Source organism: Apis cerana, linkage group LG10, assembly GCF_029169275.1.
Source record: "Apis cerana isolate GH-2021 linkage group LG10, AcerK_1.0, whole genome shotgun sequence".
NCBI lineage: Eukaryota > Metazoa > Arthropoda > Insecta > Hymenoptera > Apidae > Apis > Apis cerana.
The window spans coordinates 11,290,674-11,314,104 of NC_083861.1; the positions used below are offsets into that span (position 1 = coordinate 11,290,674).

The 23,431-nt window shown below is 40.6% G+C and overlaps 1 protein-coding gene and 1 long non-coding RNA gene across 5 annotated transcripts in view; one reads left to right on the forward strand and one right to left on the reverse strand.

The window, feature by feature from the left end:
* Positions 1 to 23,431, reverse strand: part of LOC107997012 (tyrosine-protein kinase Drl-like) — an 84,699-nt gene that overhangs the window by 47,695 nt on the left and 13,573 nt on the right. The window contains exons 1-2 of one of the 4 annotated variants that reach the window (XM_062080536.1): positions 13,410 to 16,208; positions 8,222 to 8,361 (exon numbers count right to left, since the gene is read on the reverse strand). The exons of 1 other annotated variant lie outside the window; for it this stretch is intronic. In XM_062080536.1, the coding sequence (XP_061936520.1) occupies positions 8,222 to 8,308 (87 nt within the window). In that variant the 5' untranslated portion in view covers positions 8,309 to 8,361; positions 13,410 to 16,208. Of the gene's footprint in view, positions 1 to 8,221; positions 8,362 to 13,409; positions 16,209 to 23,431 lie in introns of those variants that run through there. 2 more of the 4 variants (XM_062080534.1, XM_062080535.1) reach the window with 2 other exon arrangements.
* Positions 1,451 to 14,533, forward strand: LOC133666796 (uncharacterized). The gene is made up of 2 exons (XR_009831456.1): positions 1,451 to 8,033; positions 8,126 to 14,533. It is a non-coding gene; the product is annotated as an uncharacterized LOC133666796 (long non-coding RNA).

Sequence of the window (23,431 nt, forward strand, 5' to 3'; positions counted from 1 at the left end):
GGGGAAGGGAGTGAGGAAAGAAAGAAAGAAAGAGAGAGAGAGATTAACCTATTAATTTTCTCCTTGTTGGATACAAACCTCCTTCCCCGCGAGGCGACGACAGCGCGCTCGCACATCCTTCGATCGAACCAATATCCAACGTCAGAAAGTTGCTCAACGCTTGTTCTCTCTTCGCACTGAATTCTTAAAAACATTTTCCCTTATTTTTCTTCTTTCCTTCTCTCATCCTCTCACGATGATTCCAATCCATTCACGCGTCGAAAATTCGTTAACCCTTCGACTGTGGAAATTACAATTGTCCCCTCTCTCCGTGCCTCCCTCCTCGCCAAGTGGTTGCTCGGGTCCACGCGTCGTTGGACGGCCGGGTCTCGGACCGATTATGTCGCATAATCCGCGGTGGGTGCGTTTGTCACGAGGTGGGGGGGGCGTGTACACCGTTGGTGTCGGGTGTCCCCCGTGGCTGATATTCCCTGTTATCCGAAACGCAGGGCTGTTATCCCACAGGACTTACCGCGGGCGGGTTGCAACGAGGGGACGACATGAGGCGGCGCGAGGCGTCCACGCGGCGCTGCAAGACGACGAGGGGGACGAGGAGGGGGCGGAGGGCCGGTCCTTGGATTAACAGGAGGCGAGGGCATTAATCGTATCGCCTCGCCTCGCCTCGCGCGTAAATTCGCGATTAAATTCGAAATCACCACAAAATTCCCGCCAATTTTGGAACAAACCAGAGAGTATATACTCTGCGATTAATTTAATCTTTATATTTCGTTCGCTGTACTTTTTTTGCATTAACCGCTTCTTTTTTTGAGAAACAAACGAATTCAAGTTATTATTATTTTATATTATTTATTTCAATACGAGTTAAATTGTACATCTTTACATTAACTCAATCTTTCTTTGAGAAGCGAACGAATTTCGACTATTATTCCTGCACGACGATCCGAACAACTGGTCTGCAAAGAGTTATTCGAAGAAATTGATCAAGAGACAACATACTTTCGCCATTTACACTCGTTTTCCAAAAAGTAAAAATATTCGACGTTCGAGAAGCTGCATTCGAGAGAATTTTCTCGTTGAGAAAGAATTAAAATATTAGGTGTGCAAATAAATTCCTTCTCCTTTATTTCCACCATCGTAACTTTCGACTTCGAATTACTTTACCGTTCGAAACAGCGTTCTTTCGTTAAGAAGAGTCGTGATGAGCGCTCTAAAAGTTTGCTCGCTTCTTCTACCTCTTCCATTCCGACTTGAAAAATCGAAGCTACAGAAGTGCTTCTAATGACGCGCCACCAGAGAAAATATGTATCTCACGTGCTCTAAAGTAATAGCAAACATTTAAAGATTTCCATAATACAAATTCAAATTAATTTTAACGAAGTCGAGGAAACGATCGTATTCAAAAATTCGTTTAATTTAAATTACCCAACTAAAACTCGCTCCAAATATATATATATATATATATACACATCCACCCATGCTTTCTCCCTTCTTAAACCCTTCTTTTCTCTCGCATCTGGAGCGAATAACTCGATTTCGATAAAATCCGAATGAATTTGGAAAAGAGAGAGGAAAGAAGTGATCTGACGCATCACGAGACCTAACCTAACCTAACTTAACCTTATCGAACAAATACCAATTGCCAGACAAAGTTCCCTCCTCTCTTCTTAACGAGACATCGGAGAACGACAGTTACACACATGCGCGCGCAACAGAGTGGGCGTATGCACATGCGCACGTGCGAGCCACGTTCTCGTGAATACCGTATCGCGTGACGTAATAAATTGTACGCGGTTTCAATTTAATTAATTAGCGGGCATAGGTGGTGGGGTTTAAAGCGATTAAAATGAAAAATGAACGTTCGTCCCGCGATAACGAGGATTCGAGCGGGGTTCGCGGGAACGGCGCAATAATTTTGAATTTCGTTTCCAACTCCCGCCCGAGAGGAGACATGCGCGTGGAAAATTTTGGAAAGATCAAATTTACACTGCGCACTTACGTAGTGTGAGTGCATACGGAAAGTGGAGGGGATGAGCGTCGTATCGAACGTCGCCTCGCCTCGTCCCATTTAATTAATCATGGAAACGACGCGGAACCGTGGCTCGCGATGTCCACTTTGTGTTTTAATCGTTGATCGATTTCATCGTTTAATGAACATAATAGTATTAGCGATCCGTTTGGGGAGGGAAAAATCGAAAAGGGCGTAATACCGGCTTAAATATTTTTTTGAAACGAGTGTATACGTACGTGTATTTATATTTATATACATATTTGTGTATTTATATTGATTCTGGAGATCGAAACGAGTGAGGAAAGCGCACGTGTGTCCGATAAGGGTTGATTAACGAGTCGTAAGCGTTTTGTGTTTACGTTGGATGGAGTGAGTTTTTATCGTTTCTAGAATCCACCCTCTCCAAACGTGCCGCATATTTTTATAAACACTTGTACATAATGCAAACGTGATAAGATAAGAATATTTGTTAAAAAGAGTCTGACGATTCCCTGTATAACATTTGTCGTATAACTTCTTCAGAATCGAATAACTCGGAATATAGAAAGAAGAGAAAGAGAGGTTGTGAATTGTATCCGGATATAAAACTATCTCCATCTTGGGAAAAATTCGAAATATATTTTAAATAAACGAAAAGATATGATAATTTATTGTCACAGTGACGTACAATTCTTAGGATCCAAAACTATTTCCGTCTTGAGAAAAATTCCTCGAGGAGAAATTTTTAGCAAAAGGTTTAATAAGGATCTACGATTTGCTCCACTTTGAGAAAAATTCCAGCTGTGCGTTCATCGTTATCACGGTTAATGGCTGTTGGATTAATATTCGTCTGGATCGAAAGCTATTCCCATCTTGAGAAAAATTCCTCGAGGAGAAATTTTTAGCAAAAGATTTAACAACGATCTACGATTTGCTCCACTTTGAGAAAAATTCCAGCTGCTTTGAATACAACGAGCAAGAAAATATAAATTTATTATTATCACAATCAACGGCTGTTTGTGTTGGCTGAAAACTGAAGTAAATAAAATGTTAAAACCGATTTACCTGAATGAATTTATTTATTCAATTATACGTAATTGCGCGAGAACATTTGAAATGTGTCGAAGAAAAATAAAGAAATATCAACTGTATAATAGAAATAGCAGTGTTGCTGGCAATAATAAAACCAAATGAAATTTTACTGAACTTTAAGTTCCATAAGAGCGAGAAATTTAGGCGAAAGATTTAATAACGATCTACGATTTGCTCCGCTTTGAGAAAAATTCCAGCTGCACGTTTATCGTTATTAATGGCTGCTGGAATAAATATTCCATCTTGAAAAAAATTCTACGAGCAAAAATTTCAAGAGATGGAATAATCTGTGAAGAAAACAATTGGTCCAGTTTGAGAGAAATCGAAGCTATACATTTTAAGAGTAAATAAATAAATAAGTAAAAAAATATCGATGAATAGACATTGTTGTCTAAAAACTATCCCCAATTTAAGAAAAATTCTAAAATTTCACAAATTTCGGAAGATTCAATAACAAAATCTACGATATGCTCCACTTTGACTCGAGTTGTACGTTTATCGTTATCGTTAATGGCTGTTGGAATAAATATCCTGAGTCCAAAACTATTTGAGAAAAATTCCTCGAGAAGAAATTTCAAGATATTTAATAATAATTCATAACCTGCTCCACTTTGAGAAAAATTGGAACAGTTTTAAATACGAGCAACAAAAAGATATCGAACTTCGAGTTCTATAATACTCTAATTCGTTTAACAAACCATTTTTATATTACCTCTTTATATTATCGAGTTGTACGTTCATCTCGATTGTTGGAATAAATATTTATAATGTCTGAATCCAAAACCATCTTTGAAAAATTCCTCGAGGAGAAATTTTTTCAATTTTCAAGATATTTAATTTAATTTATAATCTGCTCAACTTTTAAATACAGTCAACAAAAAGATATCGAACTTCGAGTTCTATAACACTCTGATTCGTTTCAATTCGTTGGAAAAAAGAAAAACGGGAGAATATTATGGTGAGTCAATCACAATTAATTAAATAATTCGTTTAACAAACCATTTTTATATCATCGAGTTCATCACGGTTAATAGCTGTTGGAATAAATATATTCCGAATCGAGAACTATTCGAGAAAAATTCGAGCTGTTTTAAATACAACAAACGAAAAATCGACGAATTTATTACACGTATTTAATTATATTAATTTAACTCCGCCTATCGAAGAGAAACGAGCAAGCAACTACGAAACAACGATACTACTTTAAAAAAGAATAACACGAATAACCCTGCTGCTTCTTGCGCGGCAATAGAAGAATATTATCCATCGAATGAATGGGCGCTGGATGGCTTCGAGGCTGCGATAAGACAAGGGCGCGACGCCCTCCTCCCCTACCAAAGGGCGCAATATCCTTTTTTTCGGTCGAAAGTAGCACGCCCCATCGAGCTCCATCGAGCCACCCTCGAGACGGTATTACAAGTAATTGTCGCCCTGGGGTGGCCTCTCCCTTCCTTCGTTCGAGGCCTCGAGATGGGTAACTCGAATGCGCAAGCTGGATCGAGCCAAAAACTTGTTTAGAATAAAATATTATTGCGTAGAAAATTTTTCTGTCTCGCAAAGTGGAAACCTATAAAGAAAATAGGAGAGACCCATTCGTAGCCGGTTCTCGAGGGAGAAAGTTTCGCCTAACAAGTGGATGATTCACAAATCATCCCCAATTCCCCAGTTCAGTTCGAACTTGCGGAAACTTGGTGCAGCTCCGATCTAATCTTTCGTTTCTTTCTTCGAGCTCGAGGGAAAAATCGGGAACGAAAGCGATCGGATTTTTCTGCCGACGATTCGAAAATTGTCTGGTTGCGACAATATTTGGCGGTTTTCCTTTTTCCCCTTCCCCTGGATGACTTCATTTCCAGAGAAAATTGAGTTTGGAACGGCGGGGGTCGGTTTAGAATTACGCGGCTAAACGCGCGTGCGCTCCATGAATTTTCAAACTCGATTCTCCAACGAGGATCGTTTTTATTAACTCTCCTCCGCTGGTAAAAATTATACAACGAACGCCTTCACACTTTCGAGCGCTCCGACTCGAGATTCAGAGGGCGATTTAGGCACAAATTAAGGCACAAAGTTTGTACATTTTAATATTTCATGCACCTTTAAGCGTAGAGAAATTTATCGGATATTAAAGTCAGCAAGATGCATCCTCGGCTTGTCAGAGCAAGCAATTTTCCTTCTAATTATTCGTTTCGCGCATTTGTTTCATTGATAAGTTTAAAAAATAGTTTCAAAGAATCTAATTTATATTTATATATTTTCCGATTTTTCGACTATTGCTTTCACACTCGTTATCCTTACTTTTTGCCTTCTCTTATTTCTTTGTCTATGATTAATCCTTTTGCGAAACTCGAAAACGCTGAGAATAATATTTCTATTCCCACGATCGTCGAACTCAAACTCGTGGCAATTTTTATTTACGTGATTTGAATATTTTAAAAAATTCGCGAATAATACGCCATCGAATGGTTAGATTTTTATTGTCTCAAATTGGATGATTCGAGCCGTGGAAATATTATTTTCAAAGTTTCTGAGTATGAGTTTTTGCAAGAAGGAAATTTTATTGGAATTTTTTGACAAAATAAGAAAATCTTGGTAATCATCTTGACGATCACTTATCGAAATATCCCCAAATTTCTTTCTTTATACGTAAAGAACATTTTACCAGTGAAAATGACTGCGATTTGTATTAAAGAAAAAATGAAACAATATTTAATACTTTGCTTGCAAGAGTCGTCTTATTTCTCAGAGGGGAAAATATTAAAAAAAAAAAAAAAAAGAAACAATAATGTCATTTTGACTGGCAAGTTCTATTGTTAAATAAAATATAAAAGTTTATTTTACACACGCGTGAAATAACCTCTTTCCTTTTCCCAAATTCCAGATTTCATACCGCCGTTTCGAAACTAAGAAGGGGCGAAAATAAATATCGATCCCAATCTGGTTTAGTTAGGGGTTGATCGTCGATAAGGGAGACAAAGTGCGGCGATTCGGGGGCCCAGAAACTTTTCGGTCCTTATCAAGATCCCGCAAGATTTCTCCCTTGGATAAGAGAACACGGAGTAACACGAAGAGAGAGAGCAATCGGGCGACTTGGAAATCTGGGAAAAAATCCATCCGGCCAATTCTCCGCGATAACGTGGACTCCATCACCGCCCCTCCCCCTCCAATGCAAATTATCGCTCCTCACCTCTCTGTATCCTTCCTCGCTCCTTCTTTCGGGGGAAAAGGCGTCTTCCTCTTATTCGAGATGACGTAATAATATATCCACCTGGATTTGATTTTCTTTGTTATATTATCGCGTGAAAATTAGGGGCAGGGTGTGTACATATTCGCGAATATATCTCGGAACGCTCGTTGGAATTTTTTAATTAATTAAAATCCGCTTGTCGAGGACGTAATCGCGAATAAGATCGTTCACCGATCGTAGGGCTAATTTTTCTTTATCCGGATTCGGGTAATTGGAAGGGCGAAAGAGGTCTTGGGGGGAGGAGGGGATGGGGGGTGAAGAAGATAAGGGCGGAAACGGGGCTTTCGTGACCGTGAGAACGGGGAGATTTCGCGGTTAACGAACTTGTACGCGGGAGAAATCCGAGAGATAAGCGGAGGGGGGTGGAAAATGGTCCCGAAACGACAATAAAGCGAGCTTACGCATCGACGATAATTAGCCGTCTATCTCGGGAATTTCGAACGGGGATTGGATGAATTTTGAGGCAATTGCTGTGATATTCGTCAGATTCGTCTTGTTCGGGGCGAAGATAATGGAAATCCATTTTTTGTTTTTTTTTTTACGTTGTTTCGTAGGCTATTAATATGTTCGCATCGCGTACACGCTCCTTTCTCCGTGTTATCATGCAAATTGCAAAAAGGGAAAAATCGCTCGGAATTACTTCCCTAATTTCCAATGCGTCTATATCTTTCAAACGTATACGCATTTCTGTGCATCGACTATTTCCAATGCGTCGTGAAATATTAATTTAGATCGCTCTTGCTATCGTCAATATAAACAAAAATACATAGGCAACAAAGTTTGTCATTAGGCTCACCAAAAATTGCTCGAAATTATTTCCAAGTGACGCGTTATGCATTCACTATTGTAATTATGTCATAACGTAACGATAAATACGTGGACGATAAGTTTTGAAATTACTACACGTTGCTTTTTATATTTATCAAAAAATTATCATATTAATTAATTTCGTATCATAATTATTTTAGATCGCTCTTATTAATATATATATATATAAACAAAATTATTTCCAACTACATTACGCAAATATTTCAAATACCGTCAACGATCGATATAAGTTCCCACTTGTCAAGAATCTTTAACCGTCACGCGCGCGTTAAGGCGAACGAAAGAAATTTAAAACGAGATGGCTGGTCAAACAAATTAATACATCGCAGCCGAGGCAACGACAAGGCAACGTCGCTCCTCGGCCTCGCCGTGCTGTGGAGAGAAGAGTAGAAAGAGAGAAGGAGGAGGGGGGGTGTATTTCCACCGTTTATTTCCTCGGCGATGCTCGTTTCATCAGAGGGGAGGGGGCAGGAGCGGTTGTCCGGTCTCCTTGGTGACCGAAGGGAAACGCAAAACCGAGCCGCACACACACACACACGCGTAACGCCCATCCTCCGTCCCTGCTCCCTGTTTGTATTTCATATTGATAGAGTATTGATACACCCCTTTCCTCTCTATCATAACCTCCTCCTCCTCCTCCTCCTCTTCTTCCGTCGTGACGAGAGCTCGCCATCCCTCCCTCTTCCCTCCCCCCTCGAATCCCGTAGCAGCGTAAACGTAAACGAGGATGCCGTTTTAGTTAACGTTTCGAGGCAGGGTCACGTGTTTACTTTGTTCCGCGTTGTTGCACCTCGCTAATGGCGAGCTCGTTGCGATCTCTGCGCCGAATGGGTTTCGGGAGAACGAGATGGAAGGAGAGGAGTAAAGAGGGAAGAGGTAACGTGTGTACGTGTGTGTATATATATATATATATGTACGTAAGGATCTTTGTCCGTTGGTGTTTTTTTCTAGACGCGAGGTTATAATAAATATTCCAGGTTTGGAAGCGAGGATAATTTGGTCTGGGAATAGAAACGAAGAAAACCCATTCTCCCCGCGAGACGAGAATCGTATTGTTATTCCGTGTTACGTACGTACGTACGTACCGGGTGTCCGGCGAGGCTCTGCCAGGAGAACTCGAGATCGGCGATGTTGGCCGGGACCGGAACGACGAAGTTCATTGCGTACGTGTTAACCACTCCTTCCCTCACGTAGTACAACTCGGCCTTCAGCCCTGGAAAAAAAAAAGCAAAACAAATGCGAGGTCGGTTGTATCGATCGTAGGCTGGCCGATGATCAATTATGGAAAGAGAAGGCGGTACGAGTTGAAAGTCTTCCTTTCTGCTCGTCTTTCCAATGACACGTGCGCCACGTGTAAAACGTCTCCCTTCATCGTACAGAGAATGGGGAAGGGACGTTGACCAGAATATCGTTTAACGCACGCGCGAGCGAAAAACTAATCGTCGATTCGACGATTTATACCCCGACTTTGATAAATGTCCCTTCGCCACATACCTTCGATAATGTAAAAATATCCAACCGATAGCGGGGCCACACGTCCCGTAAATCCGTCCTTCGAGTATCAATTTTCGTTTTTACTCAATAAGAATTAAAAAGAAAGGAAAATAGAAATTGAATTCGAAAAATTATGAATCGTATATCCGAATATAATTCGCGTCAACACTCGAATAATATTAATCACGAATGTCCGGAAAGCAGCGACAAATCGCCGACAGTTTCGCCATCTGACGGAGCTAGCGCGAGTTAACACCGTGACGTGTAATTACGCGAGAGGGAGAGGGAATAATCCATTCAAAACTTGGCCGAGCTCAATTTTCAGTTTCCTGGGCGGTAATTATCCAGGCAAGGGATACCGAGTTACGTTTAATCTACGTCTCATTTTATCCTTAATCCTTAGTTACAACAACGTTGTTCCGCAAGGATTCCAACCCCCGAGACATCTTGACACTATCGCTTCCCTAACAATCCGCTTCTGGTTCCAAACTTATCCACCGATTACGTTCGCGCGACAAGATCTCGATGGTGTGCGCGCGCGTATAAGTAACCGTGCCTCTCTACTCGAGAGACATCTCTGTTACATTGCACGAAGTAGATTATACGACGAATTATATCGAATCTAGTTGAATCTATGAGAGTTAGTTTCTTCCGATCCCTCTTCTTTTTTATTTCGTTTTATTATTGGGTTTAAAAAAAAGGAAGAAATTTCTAGAAAAAGTAATCGCGAATCTCCTCCATTTTCTGCTCCATGCTTCTCGTCGTTTTACATCGAATGTGTGAAGAAAGAATAATTGCGAATTGATTGTTAATTGAACGGATCACGTTAACTGGAGAGTTAGAACGGTGAAATAAAGTGATCTGCCAGATTTATTACATAGAATTTTTTTTTTTCATTACGAAAAATAATTTATACATCTTATAAGAGAAGTTGCGAGTTACGCGAGCAAGTGGATTAAGCGTTTCGAGTCAGACGCGAAGAAAGTAGCGTACGTAAGCGAAAGTCGGGCATAATCCGATATCGGTAACATTCTGGAAATTTAACATTCGGCCAATTTTATAATATTCATCTCGTTTGATAAGGAGAAAAGAAATTAACGTATAATCCGTAGACGCGTTGGTTAGATTAATACAAAGTGATAACATTCCCATTGCACAATGCGAGTCACACGCGTGGTGTATCCCCGACTCGATTTGACGTCGTATCAGGCTTGCGATACAACGTCAATCTCTACACTGATTTAATTTAGCGTGCTGTGCATTTCTAGAATCAGATTTGCCGCCTCCCTCGCACAATGAAATTTCAATTAAAATTTAAATGGAACGTTTCCCAATATAAACGAATATTTTACGTCAAATCCAGATATTCTTATTAACGAAAATGGTAAAAAAAAATATGTATATGTATATATATATATAGAACACTTTTCCAAAAATCTCCATCTAAATTATTTTTTTCCTTTCTTTTCGAAATGTATCCGAATAAAATGACTCGAATATTAAGGAATGCTCGATATATTCGAAACGCAATACAGTCGAAATTAACGATTATTCCTTAACGAAATTCCAAAAATATCTCGATTAATATATCATTTTTCTGTAACGAATCAAACGAATCGATATACTCGATCCTCGAACGAGTTTCACAATAAATTAATTTATTTTTCTTCAGATAAAACACTCCATCATTTCTCATTCCAAAAAAAAAAAAAAGAAAATGGAGATATGACAAAATTAAACTTTAAAGTACGAATCGAAAGGAATGCGTATCCTTCGATATAACCCAGATTACTCTTTAAAAATATCTTCGAGAAAATAACCCATCGCTTTTCTCGATCCAAATCCTACGACTGCTCCAGCAAAAAAAAAAATGGAGATATATAATAGAATTAAACTTTAAAATACGAATGAGTATTTGGAATTCGAGCAGTATTAAATAAGAAGATGCAGAGTGGATTAAACTCCAAATTATTCCTTAACGAAAACGGTAAAAGTATTTTTAAGCAGTTTTCCTTCAAGTTCGATAAAACATCCGATCCATATCACTTTTCTCATTCCAATGAAAAAGAAAAAAAAAAAGAAAGAAAAATAGAAGCGAAGATGTAACAATAATAAGATATAATATTAATTAATATAATAAAATTCTTTTTCTATCCCTCCAACGAAAAAGAAGAGAAAAAAGAAAAAAAGAAACGGAGATATAATATTTTAAATTTTAAATCCAAATTAACGATATTCGTTTTTTAAGCAATTCTTCGATAAAAGACCCTATCATCTTTCACGGTCAAAATTCTACGACTTTTTCTATCCCCCCAAAAAGAAAAGAAAAAAGAAACGGAGATACAATGTAATAAAATTAAACTTTAAATCCAAATTAACGATAATCCATCACTTTTCTCAATCAAAATTCCTACGACTTTTGCTACCGCTCCAACGAAAGAAAAACCAAAAAATAAAAATGGAGATATATTAAAATAAAGTACGAACGCATATCTGCAATTTGAATCCAGACTTATCCCAATATAATCCAAATTAAAACCCTATCACTTTTCTCGATCAAAATCCCTACGACTTTTCCAAAAGGAAAAGAAAAAAAAAAAAGAAACGGAGATATAATGCGATAAAATTAAACTTTTAAAGTACGAATACGTGTCTACGAATCCGAGTCTCGCGCAGCAGCGATAAGAAGACGCGGAGTGTATTAAACCCACGTCCAAGGCATCAATCGGAATTGCTAATCCGAATTAAACGGTTACCCCTTCGCATAAACTTTGGCGAAATGCATCTGGATGATCCGAGTTGTAGGGGCGAGGGGAGGAAGGAGAGGGTCCCAGCGTTACATTTAAGATGCAACCACTCCCTCGACATTAGCGGTCTTAGATAGATAGATGGAGCGAGGTAAGGAGAAGCTGGTGGTTGCTCGCTGCCCGTTCATACGGCAGACATGATTCTCTACTTAGCGCAGCCAGAAGAGGCGGCCCATCGACTCTCCGCACCCCATAAACCCATCTTCTGCTGCTTTCCATCCTCCCTTCCCCCTCCCTCCTCCTCCTCCTCCTCCCCCTCCTCCTCCGCCCGTTTCAGTTTCCAGCCTCGTGGGAGAGGAGGGGACTACACCCTTCCCCGTCGTTCCTCCGATTTTTCATTTCGAAATATCGAGAGGCAAATTGATAGATCGCTATCTGACCCCGTCAGCTGTCAAATTCCCTGGATGGGGGTATTTATGGGGAGGGGGAACTCGAGTGGAACGTTTGCTCGATTGTTCGCCTCTTCTTGCGGGGAAGAATGGCGGCCGCCTAGCCTTTAAGCATCGTATTCCTTAGCGAAGCGAATTTCGTTTGTGAACACATATCGGATTCCGACCTTCGATTCCGCGGGATTAAGAAGCGTGGTTGAGAAATTCCCTTCGCTCGGTGTATATACGAATTTTTCGAATTTTCAGACCGAACGCGAAGTCGACTTGAGCATCGTGCGAATCCTATCGAGATAAAAAACGATGCCTTTTGGATCGTATTGCGAAGCGTATTTGCGAAATTCCTTTTTTCAAATTTTCCGATCCAACACGAACGAACGATACCTTTCGATACGAGCGTGGTTCAGAGAGCGAAATTCCCTTTGCTCGATATACGTATATTCGAATTTTTGAAATGGTTGGACCCAACGCGAATGGGAAATTTTTCGTCGACTTGAGAATCGTGTCGAAGTAAAAGCGATGCCTTCGGATGCGAAGCGTATTTGCAAAATTCCCCTCTCTTCGCTGCTTGTATTTCCGAACTTTTCCGAAACTTCAGTTCCACGAATGAACGACGCCTTTCGACACGAAGCATACTTAAGACAGCGAAATTCCAGCTTTCAGATCCAATCGTATCGAAATAAGAACGAATCCCCTTTTTAAACGGATCAAATTCGTCTCCCTTGATTTCTTTAATCGATACACTTGTTACTATTATATATATATATATGTATATATACACATATAAATCCGTACAACTCGATGGCCGAAATGAAGAGGCCACCTATCTTATCCCTCCTCCCCCGTTAAATCCACCCCTACTGTGTCTACTAAGCTGCTCGACTGCCCTTAAAGACAAACGGAACCCCCGAGATAAAGTCGTACGAACGAACGGAAGACTGGACAACAAGTTACCGTAATCCCTTAACGTTGACTTAACGCCATAACGTTTCATTTCTTACCTCTCTTCCCTCTCTTTCTCTCTTTCTTTTCGTCTCACTCAACGTTCGTAACCGTTGAAATATTTCCTCGAGACGGTTTCTAAGTCGCTTTTTTCACGCGCATCCCCTCTCCTCGCGTTTACGTGCCTCGCATTGTTGCCAATGTTTCCGATATACGGGGCGATAAACCGACGTGTAAATATACGTCGGACGATTCTAAATACGTGGCAAACTTGCGAAGAAAGATCTGAAGGAAAGAAAGAGAGAGAGAGAAAGTTTCTTTTTTTTTTAAAAAGAACTCGATCGACAATTGTTAAATATTCGTTCGGGATATTCGTTCCACGTTGCGTTCTCGCTATAAATCACGTAAAGTTTTTCTAATATAACGTTACGTTTCTTGCTCAAGTTTTCTTGCTCTGGAAATTCAAGATTTCAGGAAGAAAGTTCGAGAAGTGGATACGTTACGTGCGGGGAATGAAATGTCTTTGGATATTCGAGGAGTGTTCGAAATGGTATTACTTCTTGTAATAATGATAATGATGATGATGATGTGCGGAATGATCGAACGTGTGTTTCTTGTTATTTCTACGATACCTTCGATATTTTCAAAATATCCTTTCCAGTTTTATCCTCCTCGTTGCACGAAATTCTTGTTTTTATTGTAGCTTCGAAACATCAAATTTTGCATAAAACTTCGATGACGAGCATTATGTTCGTTTCAATCGAAAAAATACAGAGAGTCGTTCTAAAATTTTCTACGATAAAAAATCGAAGATAAAGAGTCGATTATTCTTGAAACTTAAGAAGAAAGAAAAAGTATCGACTTTCAAACTTTATCAACTATTCCTCAAACGGAGATCCTCGAAATATCGCGTCTCGATATCTTCTTCGATTACAAATTAAAAATATCTTCCTCCTCCATCGACTTTGAACAACTTTCTTAAGCTCGAAAAGAGCTTAAAGAAAGAAGGAAAGAAAGAAAGACAACCGAACGATCGATCCCCAAAACTCGAAATTTGGAAATTTCAATCCAATAGAACGACGTGTAAGAGATTTACACCGAGACCATTCTTGCCATAATCTCGACATAAATCGTTTCTCCTCGTAAATCCTTCCCTCCCCGCTTAAACTGCTTAAAATTACTCTCATGGGAGGAGGAGGGAAGAGAGGAGGAGATATCCGATAACGCGAAGCGTTCATAGAAATTCATATTCCGCGAGAAAGACAGTCCATTTCGGGACTCGTGGTTCGCGCCTCGACCAGATTTCACGATCCTTCTTCAACTTCTGCAAACACCTACATATCTACACACACATATATCCTGAATATTTTCCAACCCTTAAAGCTCGCCTTATCTCTCTTCCCCTTCGTGCTTCTCCACACGAATGCAAGAGGAGGAGGAGGAGGAGGTATTTCGAAGGAGGTTGTCGCGGGCGTGATATCGAATTGCGTAGTCATACGTGAAGGCAGACGGATGCGGCGCACAGATCGCCCCGAGGAAATTCAGATCGTGGCGTAACTGTCCTAGAGATTTCGAGAGAACGAGAGGGAACGAGAGACAACGAGAGATAACGAGAAAGAACGAGAAGGAGCGAGAAAGTACGAGAGGGAACGAGAGACAACGAGAGATAACGAGAAGGAACGAGAGAGAACGAGAAGGACCGAGAGAGAACGAGAAGGAGCGAGAAAGAACGAGAAGGACCGAGAAAGAACGAGAAGGAATGAGAGAGAACGAGAAAGAACGAAAAGGACCGAGAAAGAACGAGAAGGACCGAGAAAGAACGAGAAGGAATGAGAGAGAGAAGGAGAGGGAACGATAGGGAAAAAGAGAGAACGAGAGAGAAGAGACACTCTTTCGCTCGAGATTCGCGGATCGTAATCCGAGAGAGAGAGAGGAGTTGGAGAAGGAGGGGAGAGAGATATCGAGTCGGTGGGAAAAGTAACGTCGGTTTCGGTTTCTTTCGAATGCGTGAATAGTCGATTTGACGATAGAATTCTGGAGAATAAAACGGGTTGTTGTAACGCCAGGATTCTGTTTATATTCTGTATTCTTCTATACGAAAGTATACGTTTTAATACGATGTAAAATGTGAAAATAGTTATCCAAGTTATTAAAATCGTAATGGAAAATTTGTGACGTTTTGCAGAAGATGTTATTATTTTATAGTTTTACGCGGTATTGTGAGTTATCAGTTTCTTATTTAATCTTCATAAGCATTTAATGTAAAGTCGAATAAATATCGTGCCCCTCGATACTTTAAAAAATTGTCTATAAATTTATAATATTTGATAGGAAATATTATTGTTTAAATTCTAGCTAAGCTCACTGTATGATTGATAAGTTTCTTATTTAAAAATTTAAACGTAATTTTCATATATCGTTCACCCTCGATGCTCCACGAAATTATCTCTAAACTCGATATTGATTGACAGGAAATATTAATCGGAAACGTGCCCTTCGATACTTCACAAAATACATATTTTAGATACTCCAAACCTGTAATATTTAATAGGAAATATCATTCGAATTTTAACCAAAGCTTCTACTATCAAGCAACTACTAGCACGCCGTATTTACGATTTACCTCACAACGCGTTTCTTATTTAAAAATTTAAACGTATCTTCGAAAGCGTCGCAAAGTCGAATAAATATCAAAACGTCCTTCCCTCCTTTCGATGCTCTCTAAATATACAATATTCAATACACTATCGCTTTGCAATTCAATTCGCGTGTATAAAAATCCCTTTGCCTTCTTCTGCGTAAACCTTTTTTTTCTAAACCTTTATTATCTTCACAATCATGATCAAAAACGCGTGACCCTCTTTCTACAATATCTATAATAATTAATAATTAATCTCATGATTAATTCCAAGAACAATTTAAGAAAACACTTCCACTTGGTTCGATCTTCACGAATTCTAAAACGCAACGTATATTTCCCCCTCCTCCTACACACGAAAACAAAAAAAGAAGAAATTTATTTCTCGTGACGTGAGAGCGAGCATCCATTTCCACTGCAGAAGCGCGAGCTGGTGTGTTTGGGCGTGCGTTCGAAAAGCAGGGGAAGGAGAGAGCAAGGTCAGGAGGAGGCAAGGTAAACACATTAAGAACGCAACATCTCCCAGAAAGGAAACATATCTTGGCCAATAGGGGCGATACGCTCGATTATGAGGGGAAATTCGAACTGTTTTGGGGGAAGGGAGGAGAAAAAGTCCCCCACCCCGGAATTAATCTCGCGTCTGTAAACTCCGTTTCCACGGGAGGGGTTTCCTTTCGTCTCCCTTTCGAGCGAGAGAAAGACAATCTCTGGAAACGAAACGTTACGATCTCGTTACTTTCCCGTTTCGTGTGTTTGCACGGGCGTGATCCGGGAGTGAGCTCGTTTAAAAGAGAAAGCAGAGGGATATATATATATATGGAGCAAGTTTTTTTAGTTGGATAATCTAACACGCGACAAATTTTTAAACACGAATTTTTTATTAATCTTTTGTTTCCTCGACCTCATTACGGTTATATCGAATAAAATTAATCGTTTGAGATCAATGGTGATGACTCTCTAGCAATTAGAAATATTTATTTATGTTTGGTCTTTTTAAAATATCGCGAATAGCGTTGGAATAATATACTATCTCAAATTGGATGATCGAACTACATTCGAGTCGACTTCACAGCCGTGGAATTGAGTTTGATTTTTCGTTGTATATAATAACGAAAATTGATGTATTAAGATATATTAAGAAAAATTTTATTGGAATTATAAGGTTTGCTTTTGATAAAATAAGAAAAGCGAAAAACATTTTATCGATACTTGTCCCGACGAACCGAGGATGCATCTTGGTAATCACTTTATTATCGAAATATTCCGCGAAACAACGACTTTGACATTCCACAAATTTCTTTCTTTATACGTAAAGAACACGTAAAATTTGTATTAAGATATAAAAATCTACGCGTTAATTCGCGCGTGAAATTATTTTAACTGAGCTAAGAAATTCACCGTACGAAATTGCATGGAATTTTATCGCGTAAATCAGGTTACAAGATTACCCGATTGTTTCAGTAGGATGGATTTTCCTCGATCTTCCGAATTAAAATTTCCAAATTTAAATCTTTGCCACCGCTTTTTTCGTCAGAATCATTTCTAAATGGTTTCGACACCGATCCCCAAGCTGAAGCGCAAAAAGTAAGCACTGGAAAAAGAACTAAACTCTCGATGCGCTCGTCGCGACTCTCCTTCACTCTTTCGTTACTATATAGCTCCCTTTCGGCTATGGTCGCTCTGGATAAGACACTGCGTATCGCGACGAGTACATCTTTTCACACGCGATTATCAACAGTTTTTATTATCGTACGATTATATCATGTAATGATATTCTTTCCAAAGTGTAATTAAACGTGTTTACAAATTATAAATACTCCGTTTCGAGGAAAGTATTCCTTTTCAATAAACATCGTGAAAAGCATCGAGGCGTAAACGATTTTTCTTGAGCACCGTGCACATTTTTGCCGCGGCCGAGAAATCGATTAAAAGAGATTGAAAACGAAATAATATTTTTTCCAGGTGACGTTGCGAGCGGCAAAGCGATTCGAATTCGATCGAAATCGTCGCATGGAACTGGCAACTTGTCGCGACTCCTCTTAAAAACGGAAGAACACTATTTTCAGATGGCGCCGCGAACGCATGGAGCTGGCAACTCTTGTCGCGACTCTTCTTAAAAACGAAAGAACGCCATTTTCAGATGGCGCCGCGAACGCATGGAGCTGGCAACTCTTGTCACGACTCTTGAACACGAGAGAACGCCATTTCCAGATGGCGCCGCGAACGCATGGAGCTGGCAACTCTTGTCACGACTCTTGAACACGAGAGAACGCCATTTCCAGATGGCGCCGCGAACGGTAAAGTGATTCGAATTCGGTGGAAAGTTTCACGATCGTTACGAGGAAAAGGAACTTGTTCGGACGCCTGTTAAATGTTTTCCCATCGTTATCGACATACCGAGTAAATTTTGCATTTTGCGTGGAATATAAAAAAGAAAAATCCGGCGAAATAAACGTATTCCCCTTTGTAACGAATCGGAATACCGATCGTGAAACTTCCCCGTCGTCCGTTTATGCGATCGCGATCAGCGATCTCGAAACTTTTCCTTCTGTTCGACGACGACGACGACGATCGACAATCGGGAGGAAAGTTTCGTTGATTCGATGAAATTTAGTTACGGGGTGTGGGAAAGTTTCGAGAAAATTATAGGGGGAGTTTCCTCTCCCCCTTCTCCTCCGAGTAAAACCGTTACATTTTCATGAATCAACGAAACTCCTCGTCGCGTGTAATCGATAGATGTTAATTTCGTTCCGCTCGATTTTCCAAAATTTCGTTATCGCCATTCACCAACTTCCTTCCCGATAATATAAACAAGACTTCTTCCGCCTGGCAAGGATCAGCCTTGTTGCGAAATCGATACGCGGATCGATCCGAGAAAAATACAGAGAGATGCTCGAAGAGTGATGGAAACACGATTAATAATAATTTAAACCCTCGTCTCATCAGAGTCGTTTTAAACGGGATTCGCTGTCCCATTCGCCTCGAATGGGATTCCAGAGTGCTCGTTCGTCGCAACTTGGCGCCTCGTCGAGCACATTGGCGTCGCGTTGACTCGTCGAATTTGCAATAAAGAAGACGGATGAAAGTGGATAGCCGCCTTTCTCGAGCCGCGTTCTCTTTTCCTTTCCTTTCTCTCTTACTCTTTAAATTATTGAAATCTTCGAACAGGGGTTAAACATTCGTTCGAAAGATCGTATTATATCGATGTTACAACCGCTTGGATTATATCGGCGATGTTAATTGCATGGATGGGATAACTCTGTTGCCAAAGTTGAACAAACAACCCTCTCCCTCCCCTCCGCCCACTTCCTTAACATTTACCCCTTTTAATAAGATGCAAACAGCGATCCGAGCGGAGAGGTTTTACCATGGATTTCCAGGAAGCTGTTGGAGGAGTCAGGTCCAGAGAAAATCTCCATCCCCTAAGGCGCTCCTGGAGAGCGTTTCTGGGCCGACAAAGCGCGCTCGATATTCTTCTATATATATTCTATACACCCCCCTTTGCGAAATTCCTTTAACCCTTGGTAATCGCTGCATGATATTTTCATAATCCATCCCCTCCCATCGTGAAACTACTCTACTCTATTTTCACGAGTGTACCTCCAAAGTGTACGGGCCGTTTAGGAGCTCGTATCCACCCTCTTCGCAACACGGAGAGAGGAAGAATCCGTTACGACTCTCGAATTATCTCGGCTACGAGAGGGCGATTCGACTCTCCCCTGAAAAAATTTTTCCTCCTCCCTTTCCTTGCGAAAGGATCTTGCGAATTGCAGTTACGTGTTCTTTTGTGAAGGAGGGAGGGAGGGGGAGGGAAAGAAAGGAAGAAAGGAAGGAAGGGAAAAAAGGCGTGAGAAAGCGGGCGAGCTCGAAAGGAGAGAGGAAGAAGTGGCGGGAAGAAGGGGAGATGGGAGTGAAAGAGAGGAAAAGAGGGGTGGGAGGCATTGTTTCCCCGAGTGGGCCGCAAAAGAGCGTCGTCGAGTTAGAGGGACTGTTTGTCTTTAATTAAAATCAGTCACAACCCGTTTCACGTGCTCTGACAATCCACCCTTTTCCACTCTCCCGTCCCATCCTCTCCGTCCCACTCTCGGCCACTTACCGGTTTGTCAAGCAGAATTCTTAATATTCAATTATTCCATCGCCGCTTTTAATTAGCCGCGCATCCGGCTTTCGCGTGCGTTTTCGATTGCAATTTCGCCGAGAATCGATCCTGTGGGACGAAAACTTTCCGTCCTTTCCCTAAACGGCAAATGGATTTCCCTCCAAGCCGAAGGACGATAACGAACGTGGCGTAATTTAAATAAAGTTACTCGTCGTATGTATTTTCTTTACGCGGTGATCGTAACGGAAACTGAAATTGCGAAAAAGAAGAAGTAACGGGATCCAAAGAAGAAACGAGATAACTAAACTTTTATTATACCGTCGGCTCCATTTTCACGTTGAAACGATGATGATTCTCAAATAAGACGTAAATTCTCTTTAACCGCGGTTGAAAAACACCGTCCCCCTTTGTCTCCGCGACACAAGCGCCATCGCGATAAAATAAAAACTCAACGGCTCTTTGCCTCCTACTTTTTTCCCTCTCTTTTTTCGTCTATTTTCCGCCCGAGCTCGGTGGCGGCTATACGTATTTAAAGGCACGACTATTTAACGGTAACCGATTGTTGGAGACAACAATGAAAGCCAGCAGGTTTTATCATACACCTGCGCGCGACGAGAAAGGTCCTCCCGCGTGGAAAATGCGGCTCGAGCACACAGTGTCGCGCGCATTAAGCGCTGCCTGCAGGCGATGAACGTGACTAATTGAGAAACTTGAGGCAAATGTTCCACAATACGGGAACCTCTTTTGTAATAGGATTGCTTCCCAACAGTGGTGCGTTACTGTTATTTAGCGGCGTTAATGTAAGGGAAAATTTCATGCCCTCTTCTTGAGTCTTCTTGTGCTCGGATGAATAGAACATGACCCAACGAAGAAAAGTATATAATGCGTTTCTCCTTCGTATTTCTTTTTTTATCGTGAAAATTTTTCCACGAAGGAGAATCGTCGATATTCGAGATCAAACATGCTTATGCGTTTGTTTTTCTTTTTCTTTTATTTATTTATTTCATTACAAAAATCGGGAAGTTTACGAATTATTTCTCTCGCATAAAATAATCGTACACCGATTCGAACATCTTTTCAACGAAGGTATGATAATCACGCGTACAATAAGTTTGCTGGATAAATTCAAAATAAATGGGATCAGAATGGTTTAACCTGACAAATTGCGTAACAAAAAAAAAAATTTCAGGCCTCTCATATCGAAAATGAGAACACGACATTCATCATCTCCCATTAAACATCGGAAGGATGAAAGTGTAGAATCATACGCACGTATTTAAACTTCCGTAGGAATCGTTTCACTTTCGAGAGACGCGTCAATCTCTACACCATCTAGTGGAGGCCGGGCGAACTATATCCCTCTGTTACATAATTTCCTCGCGTTTATACAAAGTTTTCCATCACTTTCGTGTTTTAATAAATTTATTCGTTATTTATCGACTCAAACATGTATTTATTTTACTTTTCTCCGAATTTAATTATTTCACTCCTCTTATCCATTAATTTCCAACTTTCTTAAATTTTTCATATTACACATCGTTATATTCACGTCGATCTCGACCATCGCATCGTCGTAATAAAACTACTAATCCCACTAAAAAAAAAAAAAAAACTTGAACGGTTTCGTAATCTCAAAAAACGTAACCTTGAAAAAATTTTCGTCGCGAATAATAAACTCGATACTCGAAGAACGCTCGAACGCGTAATATATATACACATAAAATGAAGACGAGGAATAAAGACACGCGCAAAAAAGTCCAATCAAATCCTCGGCCGAATCCTCACGAATACCGATAGTCGTCCCACTCTATCCTGGCTTTCGATAGTCGATCTACACAGGCTTATCCAAGCGCATCAACAAAAACATTCATTAAACCTCGGGCGTGTGTCTGCCCCGTTCAAATAACTGCACACACCTTGGTCGACGAGAAGGGACGAAGGAAACAGTGAAATTCGTTTAAACGTCCCTCTTTACAAGAGTCGTCAAGCTCGATTCGATCGATTTCGATTGCTCGTCGGACCAATACCAGATACGAGGGGCGTTCGGTAAGTGCGAGTCGTCGGAACACAATCAACGGGGACGACACCGAAGCGAGAGATCGATTCGAGTGGCGGATAGACGGAAACTACGACGGGCTGAGTTCGAGAAGGGCAAGTAAAAGCGTTAACGAGTCGCGTTATTCGACTCGTTCGCGGCGCGGCGGGAGGAGTGGGGGAAGAGAAAGAGAGAGACAGAGGAGATTGCGGCCCTCGACGCGGCTCGAAAGTGACACGTACGAAGGCGTAATTAGTGGCAATTATCGAATATCGTAGTTTCACGAGATACGCGTTGATTAATCCAAGCTTGTTACAAACGCAAACAAAGTGACAAGTTTCTAGATAAATACCGAATTATCTTTACTTTTATTTTAATGTATCGCTATCGAGAGGACTTTTCTCTCAACTTTCAAATGCTTGATAATGCTAGGATTATGATTAATTGTGAATGGCGGGAGATTGATGTTGCAGCAAAAGATAATCGATTAAGAAGACTACTTTTGAACCCAACTTTAGATAGTCCTTATCGAAAGGACTTTAAATTATCAAATCTTTTTAAAATTGTAAACAACTTGCTCGATTCGATTAGATTCGCAAAATATAGTTAAATAAATTCGAATAATCTCTGAAAAACAAAATAAAATCATTTAAAAATATCTTTAAACAAGCATAAATTTAAATTTTGAACGACGAAGAGAGCAAGTATCTTTCGAGACATCGACAGGCAGAGCAACTCGAGAAAAACCATCCTCTTGTGTTCTTCCTCTCCGTATTCACGCGAAAAAGAATAAAAGAAAGGAAAGAAAAGCGGAAAAATAGGACAGAGAGATGATTGGAGAGAGAGAGAGAGAGGCAATGGCGGGGCACGCACAAAAGCCTCCGTTTCCCGCAGGAGGCTGCTTCACTCCGTTCTCGAAATTCGTCGATGATTACCACGGCTTCTTAATTAACCGTCCCTGATTGAGGGGGCCGCCATACCGCCGGCGATAATTAGAGGAGCTCGTCAGCCAGCCGGAATTTTTAATTGGCGAATACCGGCGCGGAACAATTTCTTTTCGCCCTTGAACTCGAAGGGATGCGGAAAAGCCGAAACTTGCTTCAGGTTTTCCGCAACCGGGAAACCGCTTCGATCGAATTAACATCCCCGATAAAACCGTTACACGAACAAATATATATATATAATTTCTCTCGTCCATTTAATCATGGAATAATCGAGCAGAAGATCGATCGAAAGAAAATGGATAGGGATGATAAGGGAATGCAAATTAATTTCCAAGCGCGAAGTAATATTAATTTTACGCGACAATTCTACGGCGCAAATAAGTTACCGGTATGTGTGCATAACAGTATAATTAGATACGTCGGATATTCGTGTAGAATTTACGGAACCAAGTACCACTCGAAAATTACAGCCGTTATTCACGCGACATGTGCTCACGTTCTAGAATATACATATATATGTATATATGTATATATAGGGCGAATTTGTCGTAAAAATTCGTATCTATCCTCTAAAATTTCTGCTTGCAAAAATTTATACCGCGTACGTGCGATTACGCTCGAATTACGGCCGGCGAAAATCTTTCATATCGTTTTATAGGGAAGAGAGAGAGAGAGAGAGACGTTAATGACGATAGTCCTGCTCATAAGTTCGGCCAAGTTTTGCTGCTCTGCTCCAGACACACTCGTCACTGGATTTATTTCCCCGAACGACGCTTACAACGGGTTACGTACACGGAGCTGCTTGTCGAATTGGATTTGCCTCGAAAGGAGCCTCGCGCAGACGTCAAGAACTTCTCGCCTTCCTTCCTTCCTTCCCCCACTACCGTCCTACAGCGTCGTCCTGCCATCTGCAGCCGGCGATGCACCACTACCATTCT